The sequence below is a fragment of the Bos taurus genome, chromosome 7 (genome assembly GCF_002263795.3).
Source record: "Bos taurus isolate L1 Dominette 01449 registration number 42190680 breed Hereford chromosome 7, ARS-UCD2.0, whole genome shotgun sequence".
Taxonomy (NCBI): Eukaryota; Metazoa; Chordata; class Mammalia; order Artiodactyla; family Bovidae; genus Bos; species Bos taurus.
The window spans coordinates 7908244-7921053 of NC_037334.1; the positions used below are offsets into that span (position 1 = coordinate 7908244).

A 12810-nucleotide genomic window follows, 5' to 3' on the forward strand; every position below is an offset into this window, starting at 1 on the left:
TACAGATTAAAGGACATGAAGAAACATAACAATTAAATGCAACACATGGTCAGAGATTAGATCCTGGACCAGCAAAGAAACATGCTACAGAGGATATAACTGGAGAAACCAAAAACTGTCCGTAACTTGTGTGTTTGTATAAGAGAATGCCCTCGATCTTAGGAAACATTCAGTGATGATTTGGGGGGCAAAGGAACATCATAGCCACATCTTGCTTTCAAATACGTGTGCGTGCTAACTCGCTTCAGTTGTGTCCGACTCTTTGTGACCCCATGAACTGTAGCCCACCAGGCTCCTCTGTCCATGGGATTCTCCAGGCATGAAGACTGGAGTGGGTTGCTATGCCCTTGTCCAGGGGATCTTCGTGACCCAGGGATTGAAACTGCATCTCTTATGTCTCCTGCACTTAGTAGGTGGGTTCTTTACCACCCATCTGGGAAGCTCTGCTCTCAAATACATATATAATATATTACATATAATTAAAAATTACATATAATTTCTTCAAAACTATGGTTTTTCCAGTAGTCATGTACAGATGTGAGACTTGGACCATAAAGAAGGCTGAGCACTGAAGAACTGATACCTTCAAATTGGGGTGCTAGAGAAGATTCTTGAGAATCCCTTGGACAGCAAGGAGATCAAACCAGTTAATCCTAAAGGAAATCAACCCTGAATATTCATTGGAAGGGGATGCTGGGATGCTGAAGCTCCAATACTTTGGCCACCTGATGCGAAGAGCCAACTCTTTTTCAATACTTTGGAAAAGATCCTGATGCTGGGAAAGACTGAAGTTTGCAAAAAGAGAAAGGAGTGACAGCGGATGAGATGGTTGGATGGCATCACTGACTCAACGGACATTAGTTTGAGCAAACTCCAGGAGATAGTGAAGGACAGGGGAGCCTGTCATGCTGCAGTCCAGGGGGTTGCAAAGAGTCAGACATGACTTAGTGACTAAACAACAATAATTATAAAGTAAATTTGGCAAAGTGTGGGCCGAGTTGGTGAAGCTGGATAAAAGGCCTATGGAAATTGCATTTTAAATTATTTCTAAATGAAAATTTAAAATTGCTCAAAGATCTCTGGGGTGCCCAGGTGACTGTCTCTCACCCTGGTGCCCCCGTGCTTAGCCCCAGTGCTCAGCTGCCTCATGGGTGAACCTCAGATTCCTGAGTTTCAGCACCTCACCCCCAACCCATTCCTCCTCACTACAGCCTCATCACCATGCTAAACACCTACAGGTCGGCCTGGTCTCTTTCTCCTTCTCCTCAGGGCCAGGGTGACCCCTGACCTGCCCACTCTCCCCTCCTTCCCTACTTGACTCAGCCCCCTCCTCTGTTTGCGAACCTGTCCCTCTCCTGAAATGTCTTTCTTTCAGTTCTGGGCTGAGCCCCCACTGAACCCTTCTCAGGGAAGCTCTGTCCTGGAGAGGGCAGGGGAGGTGTACTCCCAGCCGCTGAAACAACGCCAGACATAGAGCTTGAGCTTTATGTTGAATAAATGAATGAATGAATAAGTGACCCCTTCCCCCAAGCAGAGCCCTCACCAGCTTCTCTGCTGTGTCCCTCCCTCTGGCCCAACCCTAAGTCCTCAGTGCTGGAGTCTGGTTTTTTCTTCCCCAGAGTGGGGGCTTCTCTAGGCTGGTCTTGGGGCCTTTCCGGAGTACCCGTTCTTGCCACAGGGACAGAGCTCACTGCAGGGTGGTTGTTTTTCAGCATGACTGATTTTGGAAAAGGCAGTTGGATGAAACTGAGCAAGACTGGCTGAGCAGCAAAGCTGTGTAGGCTATGGGGTGGGGTGGACCTTTGGATATTGAGGAGGAAGGGGTTACTTTCAGGAAGCGCTGAGAGTAAGAAGGGGTGTGGGTATTTGGTAGCACACTTGAGACGCCTAGACTTTGTCCGAGGTCCGAGGCTGCAAAAATCGCCCAAGGCTCTTGGTCTGAGAGGGCCTGAGTTTAGAGTTGTGAATATTTCAGATTTTAAGTCCCCGAGGAAGCTCTGTGCACGCCTCTGCATTTGTGCATCCTGGCTGTGTATTCAGGAGCCTTGCAGGACGTGCCTGGTTTCAGTTTCGGGGTGTCGGGGCGGGGGCGGGGGAGTGGAGGGGAGTGTCTGTTTGTGCCCGGCTCCGTGTGTATTTCGGGCTCTGGATGTGTTTTGGGGAGCAGGGAGATGTTCAGGAAGTTGGGTGTGTCTGACACCTTGGGTTGGGCCCGCTGGCCTGAGTTTCCGAGAGGGTCTTCGGGTCCCAGGCTGTGTGGGTGGAGGGTGGGCAGGGACCCCAGGAGGCCGGGCCGGGGGCGGGGGAGTTCTGGGCCGGCCCTGGGGCGGGGCGAGCCGCCCAGGGTTGGGGGCGGGGCGGCCCGGCCGTCTCACTTCAGCGAAGTTGGCTGCGCGGAGGCTGGCCCCGGACGCGCCCGGAGCCCAAGGAAGGAGGGAGAAGGGAGGAGAGAGGTGGGAGGAGGGAGGGTCGCGGCCGGCCGCCATGGGGCCGGGGCCCCGGGGCCGCCGCCCCCGCCGCCGTCGCCCGATGTCGCCGCCGCCACCCCTGCCGTCCGTGCGGACGCTGCCCTTATTGCTGCTGCTAGTGGGGCCGGGGGCTGCAGGTGAGGGGCCGGGACCCTGAGGGCGGGATGGGGTGAGTGGGTGGGGGAAGGGGAAGAATGGAGTGCAAGGCCTCCCCGAGTCTGGGACTTGATGAGGGGTGGCGGGGGGGTGGGGCGGTCCCTGGGAATCAGGGACCAGAGCGCAGGGGCAGGGAGCGCAGGAGCCGGGGGCAGGGACTCCGAATTGAGAGTGGGGGCGAGGCAGGACCCCAGAGACCGGGGGAACTGTGGCCCGGGAGAGATGTGGGCTGGGAATAAAGGGACCCTGGAGCCCGGGACTGGGAGCTGGAGGTGAGCGGATCAAGATTAGCAGGCGAGTAGGGGGGTAACCAAGAATCTGGGGCTCTCTCACCAACCATGCCTGTCTAGAGCCCTGGGAAGGTCACGATTGGAATCCAAGTATCCCCAGGTCGGGGACCCCTCGCATAAAAGCTCCCCCTCCCCATGCACACACCCGGGGCAGGTCTGGCAGGGCTGGGGGCCGGAGGGGGCGCGAAGTTCTGGGAGCTCTGAACTCGGAGAAAACTTCCCAGGCCGGAGCGCGGCAAGACCCGGAACCGGAGCCAGAGCTGGAGCCATAGAGGCGCCAGCGCCCCTTCCCCCGCCCGCGGCCCCGCTCCCTCCCCCGGCTGCTTGGACCGGACGGCGTCCCGGGACCCTCTCCCCGCCTGGGGAAGGGAGGGGAGGGCTTGGGGCGCGAGCCCACGTGCTCCTCTCCCGCTCCAGCGCCCCCTCCCAGCAGCCCGACCCCCTCCCCAGCGGGCCCGGGGAGCCCCCCTCCCCTCCCCCTCCCCACTCTTCCCCTCCCCCGCCTGGGACAATGGCCGCGCCGTCTAGACACCCCCTCCCCCCCGGCAGCCTCGCGCTTTCTTTGCCAGACAAAGCGGGGACGGCAGCGGGGCCGGACCGGGGCTGCTGGGGCGCACCCCCAGCCAAGGGAGGCCTGGCCAGCAGGGGAGGGACGCGAGCCCAGTGGCCCTGGCCCTGGGTCTCTGGACGCCGCTGTGGGGCTCAGCCCAGGGAGGGGTGGGGAGGAAACAGGCCTCCCCAGCCCAGCCCAGCCCAGCCCTGGCCGGGCAGATGGGGCAGGAGTGGGCAGGAGCAGCTGCCCCCAGAGGCCAGCCGGCAGGCACACATGGCCTGTCACACACTCAGAGGACACACAATCTTGGATCACACATGTGGAGATGCAGATGTGTATGTGCGTGCACACACACACATAGGGTACACCCGCACACGTGCACACCCAGCTCACACAAGACACAGACATTCACAGCTCACACGTGCTCATACAATCACACATGTTCATACATACCCTGCACCACCAGCCCAAGGCCTCACACTCACTGTCTGCACACACTCAGATGCATATAGACAGATGCAAGGATATGCCTACACCCAGCTGACACATGCAGGTATAGGGGCACATCCAACCCATACCCAGACATACCCATGCACACACAAGTCACACACAGCACACAGCTATATACCCAGATACATAGTTCACATACATGGACACACAACAAGTTTCAGCCTACAAACATCTCTACATCCATGCAGACCATGCAGACACACACATGGCCCACAGGGCCCACTGCTCAGCAAGGCCCATGGCTCGTGTCATGTGGCCCCCAGCATGAGTTCACAAACACGCCTGGGCTCCTGTCTGGGTAATAGTGTCCTGGCTGCTTGTGCCTTGAAGGGGACAGAAGCCATGTTTAATGCATTCACATGTCCAGTTTATCTCATTCTCTCTCTCTCTTTTTTTAAACTCTGTCTCTGTCCTTCTTGATCTCCTCTCTGTGTCTGTCTGCTTCTAGTTTCCTTCTTTTATGTCTGTCTGTTTTTCTCATCTTCTTCCTCTCCCTTTCTTTCTCCCCTACTTGCACACACAAGCACACATGCACAAGCGGCCCCACACCTGCTGGCTCACACAAGGGCCCACTAACTCACACCCCGCCACACCCCTGACCCATCCGACAGGACAGTTAGACTGTGCCACACTGCAGAGAGACACAGTCCTTAAGGGTGAGGATGCTGGACAGGTCAGCTGTGCCAGCTGCCCCTCCCTTAACACAGACTCCGTCCCTGTAACACCCAGTTGCTGGCTGCGCACGGCGTTCGTTCATGCCCTGGCATCTCTCCCCAGAACTAGCATGCAGGCCTGCCCTGTTGGAGTAGATGCCCAGCATCAACAGAAGGAAGACCTGGGGCCCCAGGACTCCCCACTCCTGCCCCCTCCACAACCCTGGGATCTGGGTACACAGTCCCAGACCTCCCTTCAACCCTTGCAGCACCCCCACTTCCTGTCCCCCCTTGTGGCAGCTTCTGAGCCCCCACATCTGGCACAAGTCGGCCCCTCCTCCTGCCTGCCCCTGCCTTGTGGTTCCCAGGGCCCGAGTTGGCAGTGACAGCTGCAGCCCCAACAGCTGGGGCCGGGGCGGGGGGCCGTGGGAACTGTGAATGGGGGGGCTCCCTGCACTCGTAGAGACGCCCCCAGCCTGGTGCAGCTGTTGCCTGAGGGAGCAAAGGACGGAGTCTCAATCTAGGCTGGGGTTCCTGGGCGCCGGCCTGATACCCCCACCTTCCTTCACCCCCACCCAGCCCCCCCTTGCCTGGACGGAAGCCCGTGTGTGAACGGAGGTCGCTGCACCCAGCTGCCCTCCCGGGAGGCTGCCTGCCTGTGAGTGCCTGGCTCTGAGCCATCAGTGGGCCCTGTGTGGGGAGGCGGTCTGTCTTCTCCCCCTGCCTCTGTGTTCACCATAGATGCTTCCACCACTTCCTTCAAGTGTGTAGCTTGGGCAACCTCTTGTTTCCCCTTTGAGTGCAGCAGAGCTAAGAGTAGAGGCTCTGGAGTCTGCCTGGCTGGGGTTCAAATCCCACATCATGTTGCTGATGGTCTGACTTTTTAAGCCTCAGTGTCCTGGTCTGGAAAATGGGCCCACTAATGCTAACTACACAGAATTCTCTGCTGCCTGCGGTCTTGTGTAAATCCCCTGATGGACAGATAGTTATTCAATCAACAGACTTTCAGGGACTAGTAACAGTGGATTGGCAGTAGTGGGTATAGCATCTGTACCTTCCCACAGCTCAAGATTTAGTGGTGGGGCCACAGGAGCCCTGCTCTGCCACTTACTTTCTGTGTGACCTTGAGTGAGTCACTTCCCCTCTCTGAACCTCATTGATCTATAAAATAATGGTCCTTCTGCCTGATTTGTGACCAAAGTCCCCCCAAATGCAGTTGTTGGAAAGTGCAAGGAAAGGCAGAGGGTTGGGAAAGCAGGGCAGGGCCTGGGGAATTGCTGAGCAGAGGCAGACAGAGATCAATTTGAATTCTGGGCTCTGGGATAACCTTGAGCAAGTGCTTTGAGCTCTCTGAGCCTCATTTTTGCATCCGGAAAATGGGGCAATAACAGTTCTCTCCTTTATGGAGTTGATTGTAAAGATTAAGAGTGAAATCAGCATAGTGTCGGGCATACAGTAAGTGCTCAATAAATGGTATTTTTATTAATGTTACTGGTAGAGATGTGGAAAATAGGTGCCATAAGGAGAAACCGCTGAGGTTATGGGAAAATGCTTGGTTCCTTTTATAATATCATCATTAATAATAGCAGGTCACCCAGTAGCCATTGGTCGATTCATTAAATGCATCCATTTATTCAGCAACTTGTGTGTCCAGCCCAAGCTGGGTGGGTCTGGGGTGACTTCAGAGACCCTTTGAAGTTACACAGGCACTTTGACTCATCTGGATGGGGGTGGGGGGGTGTCTCAGCCTGGTAGAGCGGGTTCCTCGGGTTGGGATGGTGGGAATAGGGGGAAAGTGTGACCTCACCTGGCGCTACTCACCTGAGAGGCGGAGTCGCGGGACCGTGCGCCTGCGCTCTGGGACCCCGCGCCTGGAAAGCTGCCGACAGGTGAATGCGCCCCCGGCTGCCCCGCCCCCCCGACAGGTGAATCACCGGCCCGCGCGGCCTCCCGGAGCCCGGATCGCCCGGAGCGGAGCGCCGGGCTTAGTCTCCAGAGCTGGGCCTTGGGAACCTCTCCCCACGCCCCCGCTCATCCCCAGTTTCCTTCAAAGCCCTTTCGTGGACCCCGCAGTCTGTCACCGCTCCATGGATCCTCCAACTCTCAAAGTCTCTCAATCTCTAGTCTCTATCTCCTAGTCATCACCTCTTCCCCAGCCAGTCCCCCAAACCAAGTCCGTGCTCCCCGCCACCCCCACTCTCCCGCCCCCATCGGTCTCCGGTGAAGCCCAGGCGACTGGGCGGGGCGCGGGCAGCGGAGAACCAGCCCGACCGGTCGGCAGGGGCGCGGGGCACAGAGCGTGGGAACCCGCCGGGGGCGCCGGGAGCGGGCCGCGCGGCCACGCCCTGCCTGCCGTGCGCGCGCGCGCGTGGTCGCGGGAGGAACAACCCGCCGTGCTCTACACCCAGCGCAGCACGCCCCCTCCCGGCGCGCAGTCTTGGCGGCGGTCCTTGCCTTGCGGATCTTTGGGGAGGGGGTTTGGGAACTGGGTTCTCCCTCTGCACCCGCCCGTGCCCCGACTTGTTTCGCTGGGGGCTGGGGTGGGGGGAATCTTGTGGGTGACGCTAAGGACTGAGTCAGCTACTTAAGTTTAGCCCCAAGCGACCGGGACCGGCCAGAGGGAGGAACACAGGCGAAGGACGGGTAGCGTCGGGGGCCGGTCCAAGTCCCTCCCTCTGACCCCACTCTGGACCAGCGCCCTTCTGTACCTTCACTCTCAGGGTGGCCTTAGTGGGTTTGGAGGGGGCTGGAGGCTGAAGGACCTTCCCCCAACAGGGGGCCCAAGCATTGGTGGCCACCTCCCCGCAACGGAAGGAAGGAAGGGGTCTCTGTGCCCCCAGGAAAGGAACTGAGGCTTTGTGGAGGTCCTCCTGCCTGGCATGTGAGAGTTAGTCCGTATTGGTGAATGAGGCTGTGGGTTGGTGTCTTTGAGTATTTGCCAGCCCAGTGCATCGTGTTCGTGTGTCCCTCTCATCTGGTACATTTGGGGGTTCTGCCCGTCTTTGTGCGCCTGGGTGGTTGTCGTCTGGAGCCTGAGACCTTTTGCATTTTCCATTTCCTCTACTCTTCCCCACACAGGCTCATGGCCCCCTCCCTCATTTTCTTTTCCCACACAGTCTTCTTTTTTTCCCTCACTTTGTCTGGGAAAACATAGTTGCCTTTTCCCCACCCCCATCCCTCTGTTCTCCTTATCCTGTGTTTTAGCTTCTTGTGGCTGTGGAACAAATGACCACAAACTGGGTGGTTTAAAACAACAGAAATGTATTCTCGCAGTTTTGGAGGCCAGGAGTCTTCACCTTTTCCTTGTAAGGACAGTTGTCACTCAGTTTAGAGCCAACTTGGGTAATCAGGATGGTCTCATCTAGACATCCATCATTTAATTACATCATTAATTACATTTCTTTTTCCAAATAAGGTCACAGTCACAGGTTCTTGGTCATGGACATAATTTTTCTGGGGCCACCACTCTATCCAACTGCATCCTTCATGGTCCCCATGGCCTGAACTACTCTTCCCTCCACTCCCGGCATGTTGCTTATTCATTCATTATTTGTATATCTTCTCTTTGGCAGACCTGGCTATGAACATCAAGAGGGTAGGGACCACTTTAATTGTGTTTGCTGCTGGGCTTCTCAGGTGGCGCTAATGGTGAAGAACCCACTTGCCAATACAGGAGACTTAAGAGATGTGCGGGTTCAATTTCTGGGTTGGGAAGATCCCCTGGAGGAGGGTATGGCGACCCGCTCCAGTATTCTTGCCTGGAAAATCCCATAGATGGAGGAGCCAGCCAGTCCATGGGGTTGCAAAGAGTTGGACATGATTGAAGTGACTTAGCATGCACGCTGTATTCCCATTGCTAAGAAGATAGTAGGTATGCTCAGGGAAACTGTTGCATGGATGTGTGTGTGTTTGTTTACCTGTGTGTTTTTGGTCTGTCTGGTGTGTATCTCTTATGTTCTGGGCTGTTCTGCCCTGACTTTCCCCACTGAGTCGTCTCTGTCTGCAGGTGCCCACCAGGCTGGGTGGGTGAACGGTGTCAGCTGGAAGACCCCTGCCATTCTGGCCCCTGTGCTGGCCGTGGTGTCTGCCAGAGCTCGGTGGTGGCAGGGACTGCCCGGTTTACCTGCCGCTGTCCCCGGGGCTTCCGAGGTAAAGGAGGGTCTGGAAGGGAGCTGAAGGCAGGCAAGGGTGTGGTCGGCCTGGGCTCACCATTTCTGGTTCCCGGCAGGCCCCGACTGCTCCCTGCCAGACCCCTGCCTCAGCAGCCCCTGTGCCCATGGTGCCCGCTGCTCAGTGGGCTCCGATGGCCGCTACCTGTGCTCCTGCCCACCCGGCTACCAGGGCCGCAGCTGCCGGAGTGATGTAGATGAGTGCCGGATGGGCGGGCCCTGCCGCCATGGTGGCACCTGCCTCAACACGCCTGGCTCTTTCCGCTGCCAGTGCCCAGGTGGCTACACTGGGCCACTGTGTGAGAGCCCCGCGGTGCCCTGTGCTCCCTCCCCGTGCCGTAATGGGGGCACCTGCAGACAGAGTGGCGACCTCACCTATGACTGTGCCTGCCTTCCTGGTGAGGGAGCTGTACCCAGGGGGAGGCAGCAGAGGTGGGGGCACAGCAAGCCTGCCTGGTAGTGACCATCCTTGTGCTCCACGCTAGGGTTTGAGGGCCAGAACTGTGAAGTGAATGTGGATGACTGTCCAGGGCACCGGTGTCTAAATGGGGGGACGTGCGTGGACGGTGTCAACACCTACAACTGCCAGTGCTCTCCTGAGTGGACAGGTGAGCAGTGGGACCTGAGGGAAGCCCTTGGATGGGCATGCGCCAGGTAACCGGACTCATGCGTCTGTGTGCCATAGGCCAGTTCTGTACGGAGGACGTGGACGAGTGCCAGCTGCAGCCCAACGCTTGCCACAACGGGGGCACCTGCTTCAACACACTGGGTGGCCACAGTTGTGTGTGTGTCAATGGCTGGACGGGCGAGAGCTGCAGTCAGAATATTGATGACTGTGCCACGGCTGTGTGCTTCCACGGGGCCACTTGCCACGACCGTGTGGCCTCTTTTTACTGTGCCTGCCCCATGGGCAAAACTGGTGAGTGACTTTTTTCCCTGAAGGCAGCAGGGAGTTGTTGATGGCTGTTGAGTGGGGCCAAGGATGGAGTCTGACTTGAATCAGACTTACGCTATGCTAGAAGCATAATTAAGCATATTGTTCTTAATTAATTAAGCATATGCTTAATGCTTATGCTAGAAGCTGGGTTTGGGGTGAAGGATAAGCCTGGGAGAGGCCTGGGAGGGCAGACAATCCAGAGAAGAAGTCACAGGAATGGAGAGCTAAACTGTGACTCATAAGGAGAGGGGACTTTTGGGAGTGGCAAAGATCAGAGATGTTTGGAAGGGGGACTTGGAGCAGAGGGCAGCGTATGTCAGGCAGAGGGTACTGCAGGGGCAAAGACTTAATGCTAGGACCCTCTTAGAATCATGAAAAGAGTCAGCAGATTTTAAAAACAATATGTGGATATTTCCAACTTATTTTCAAATGGTTCAGAAAAAATAAAGTTACAATAGTTGAATCTAGGTGGTGGGTATATGAATAAACTTTTCTGTATGCTTAAATTTTAAATAAATGATTGGGGGAGAATAGCTACTAAATATGGGTGCGCATGCTAAGTTGCTTATGAACTGCAGCCCTGCCAGGCTCCTCTGTCCATGAGATTCTCCAGGAGAGAATACTGGAGTGGGTTGCCATGCCCTCCTCCAGGGGATCTTCCCAACCTAGGGATTGAACCTGCATCTCTTATGTCTCCTGCATTGGCAGGCAGATTCTTTACCACTAGCGCCACTTGGGAAGCCCACTAAATACACTGCTGGTTAATAAAAATAAACAAAAAAACCCAAAACACTACAATGTTCAGGGATGTGGGACCTTTGGGCAGAGCTGGGGGATGGTCTTCCCTTGACTTCTACTTACTCTTTCCCAGGACTTTTGTGTCATCTGGACGATGCTTGTGTCAGCAACCCCTGTCACGAGGATGCTATCTGTGACACTAACCCAGTGAATGGCCGGGCCATCTGCACCTGTCCACCGGGTTTCACAGGTGGAGCTTGCGACCAGGACGTGGACGAGTGTTCCATTGGTGAGGGGCGCAGTCTGAGGGTAGGGAAGGAGGGGAGAGGCTGCTCCTCGGCCACCCACACCCACACTGACTGTTACTCCACCTTGCAGGTGCCAATCCTTGTGAGCACCTGGGCCGGTGTGTGAACACACAGGGCTCATTCCTGTGCCAGTGCGGCCGTGGCTACACCGGTCCGCGCTGTGAGACCGATGTAAATGAATGCCTCTCCGGACCCTGCCGCAACCAGGCCACGTGTCTGGACCGCATAGGCCAGTTTACCTGCATCTGCATGGCAGGTGTGTGGTGGGCGTGGCTGGGGCGGGGCCTGAGGCTGGGAGGCAGGGCGAGAAAAGCCTTCAGGCAGAGGGGCCCAGAGCAGATAGAACTGGAAGGGTGAGAGACTAAAGCCTGGGATGAGGTGGAGGCGGAGCCAGAGCAGAGTCTGGGGGCATGGTTGGGTGGAGTCAGTAGAACCTCAGATGGGCTGGGAGTGGAGTCTGGGCCTCAGGACGGCACTGTGGGATGGTAATGACATGAGGGCAGGAGCAGGGTCTGGAGTGGAGGTCAAAGTGGAGACTGTGGACAGAGATGCACTGATGCTGGGGTGGGATTGAGGTTGGGCACAAGGCTATGGTGGGCCCTCGGCTGGGAGCTGGGGAAGAGGCATAGTTTGAAGAAGGAAGAAGGACAAGCCCACATGGAGTCTCTTAAGCCTTGAACCAGTTGGGGCCACACTGAATGCAGATCCAGCCTGAGTCTGAAAACTGAATGTAGGGATGAGTTGAGGGGCAAGGCCAAGGCTCAAGGGAAGCGGGGTATGTCCCCCCTTGCTCTCCCTTCAGACCAGAAGCTAAAACCTCATTGCTGTAATCCCCCTCCCTCTATCCCTCCAGGTTTCACAGGCACCTATTGTGAGGTGGACATGGATGAGTGTCAGAGCAGCCCGTGTGTTAACGGTGGGGTTTGCAAGGACAGAGTCAATGGCTTCAGCTGCACGTGCCCCTCGGGTGAGGACTCTGGGCTAGGGAGCCTGAGAAAGACCTTTTGGGGCAAAGACTCCAGGATGGGAGCTTATAACATCGTGTTAGTGGCTTCCTATATAGCAGATACCACCTTATGAAAAACACTGAAGTTAATTTTAAAAGTAAATGGGCTTTCCACCCAAACCAGGCAGCACGGGTGAGGGGTGACTGCTCTGACCCTACTTGGGTCTCTGTTTATCTCACACTCCCCGCTCCAGGCTTCAGTGGCGCCATGTGCCAGCTGGATGTGGATGAGTGCGCCAGCACACCCTGCCGGAATGGAGCCAAGTGCGTGGACCAGCCAGATGGCTACGAGTGCCGCTGCGCAGAGGGTGAGGGCGGGCCAGTGACAAGACTGCAGGAATCTGGAGGCAGGGCTAGTGGGGGAAAAGGGCCAATAATGCGCTTGGGGGAACGTTGCGGGCAGAGCTGCCACAAGGCAGGCCCGGAGCAGGACCAATGAAAGAGCCAGGAGGAGGAGCCAATCCTGGACATAAGCAGAGGTAAGGCTATGCGGTGGGCCCAAAGGATCTGGCAGGATAGATGCGCACTGGATTGGAGGGACCCCGTCTGACCCCCTCCACCCCCAGGAACCTCCCGTACTGTCCTGCTCTGTCACTTCAGTTGTGTCCACTCTTTGCAAGCCAATGGACTGTAGCCCACAAGGCTCCTCTGTCCATGGGATTCTACAGGCAAGAATACTGGAATGGGTTGTCATGCTCTCCTCCAGGGGACCTTCCCCACCCAGGGATCGAACTCATCTCTCCTGCATTGCAGGCGGATTCTTTACCCACTGAACCACCTGGGAAGCCCAGGAACCTCCCATGTGTCCGCATCTCCAGTGGAGGGAGAGGCAAATCAGGGCTGACGGTGTAAGGATTGGAAGCACGGTCTCGCTAGGGTTGTGATTTAACTTGTAGGGTCCTGGCCAGGGACAAGTCTCGGAGGTGGCCGCTGGATGGCCTCTGGAGGCCAGCCAGGGGCGGAGCCTGAAATGAGCCCGCCTCCTATTGGCTCAATGGGCCAGGCCTGAGGGAGAACTGAGT

The 12810-nt window shown here is 56.8% G+C and overlaps 1 protein-coding gene across 1 annotated transcript in view; it reads left to right on the top strand.

The window, feature by feature from the left end:
• The first annotated feature begins 2373 nt into the window (after window positions 1-2373).
• The window catches only part of NOTCH3 (notch receptor 3), a 39850-nt gene continuing 29413 nt past the window's right edge, over window positions 2374-12810 (top strand). The window contains exons 1-10 of the mRNA XM_003586246.4: window positions 2374-2605; window positions 5210-5288; window positions 8637-8779; window positions 8859-9197; window positions 9285-9407; window positions 9485-9718; window positions 10608-10763; window positions 10853-11038; window positions 11636-11749; window positions 11983-12096. Coding sequence (XP_003586294.1) covers window positions 2485-2605; window positions 5210-5288; window positions 8637-8779; window positions 8859-9197; window positions 9285-9407; window positions 9485-9718; window positions 10608-10763; window positions 10853-11038; window positions 11636-11749; window positions 11983-12096 — 1609 coding nt within the window. The 5' untranslated portion in view covers window positions 2374-2484. The remainder of the gene's footprint in view (window positions 2606-5209; window positions 5289-8636; window positions 8780-8858; window positions 9198-9284; window positions 9408-9484; window positions 9719-10607; window positions 10764-10852; window positions 11039-11635; window positions 11750-11982; window positions 12097-12810) is intronic.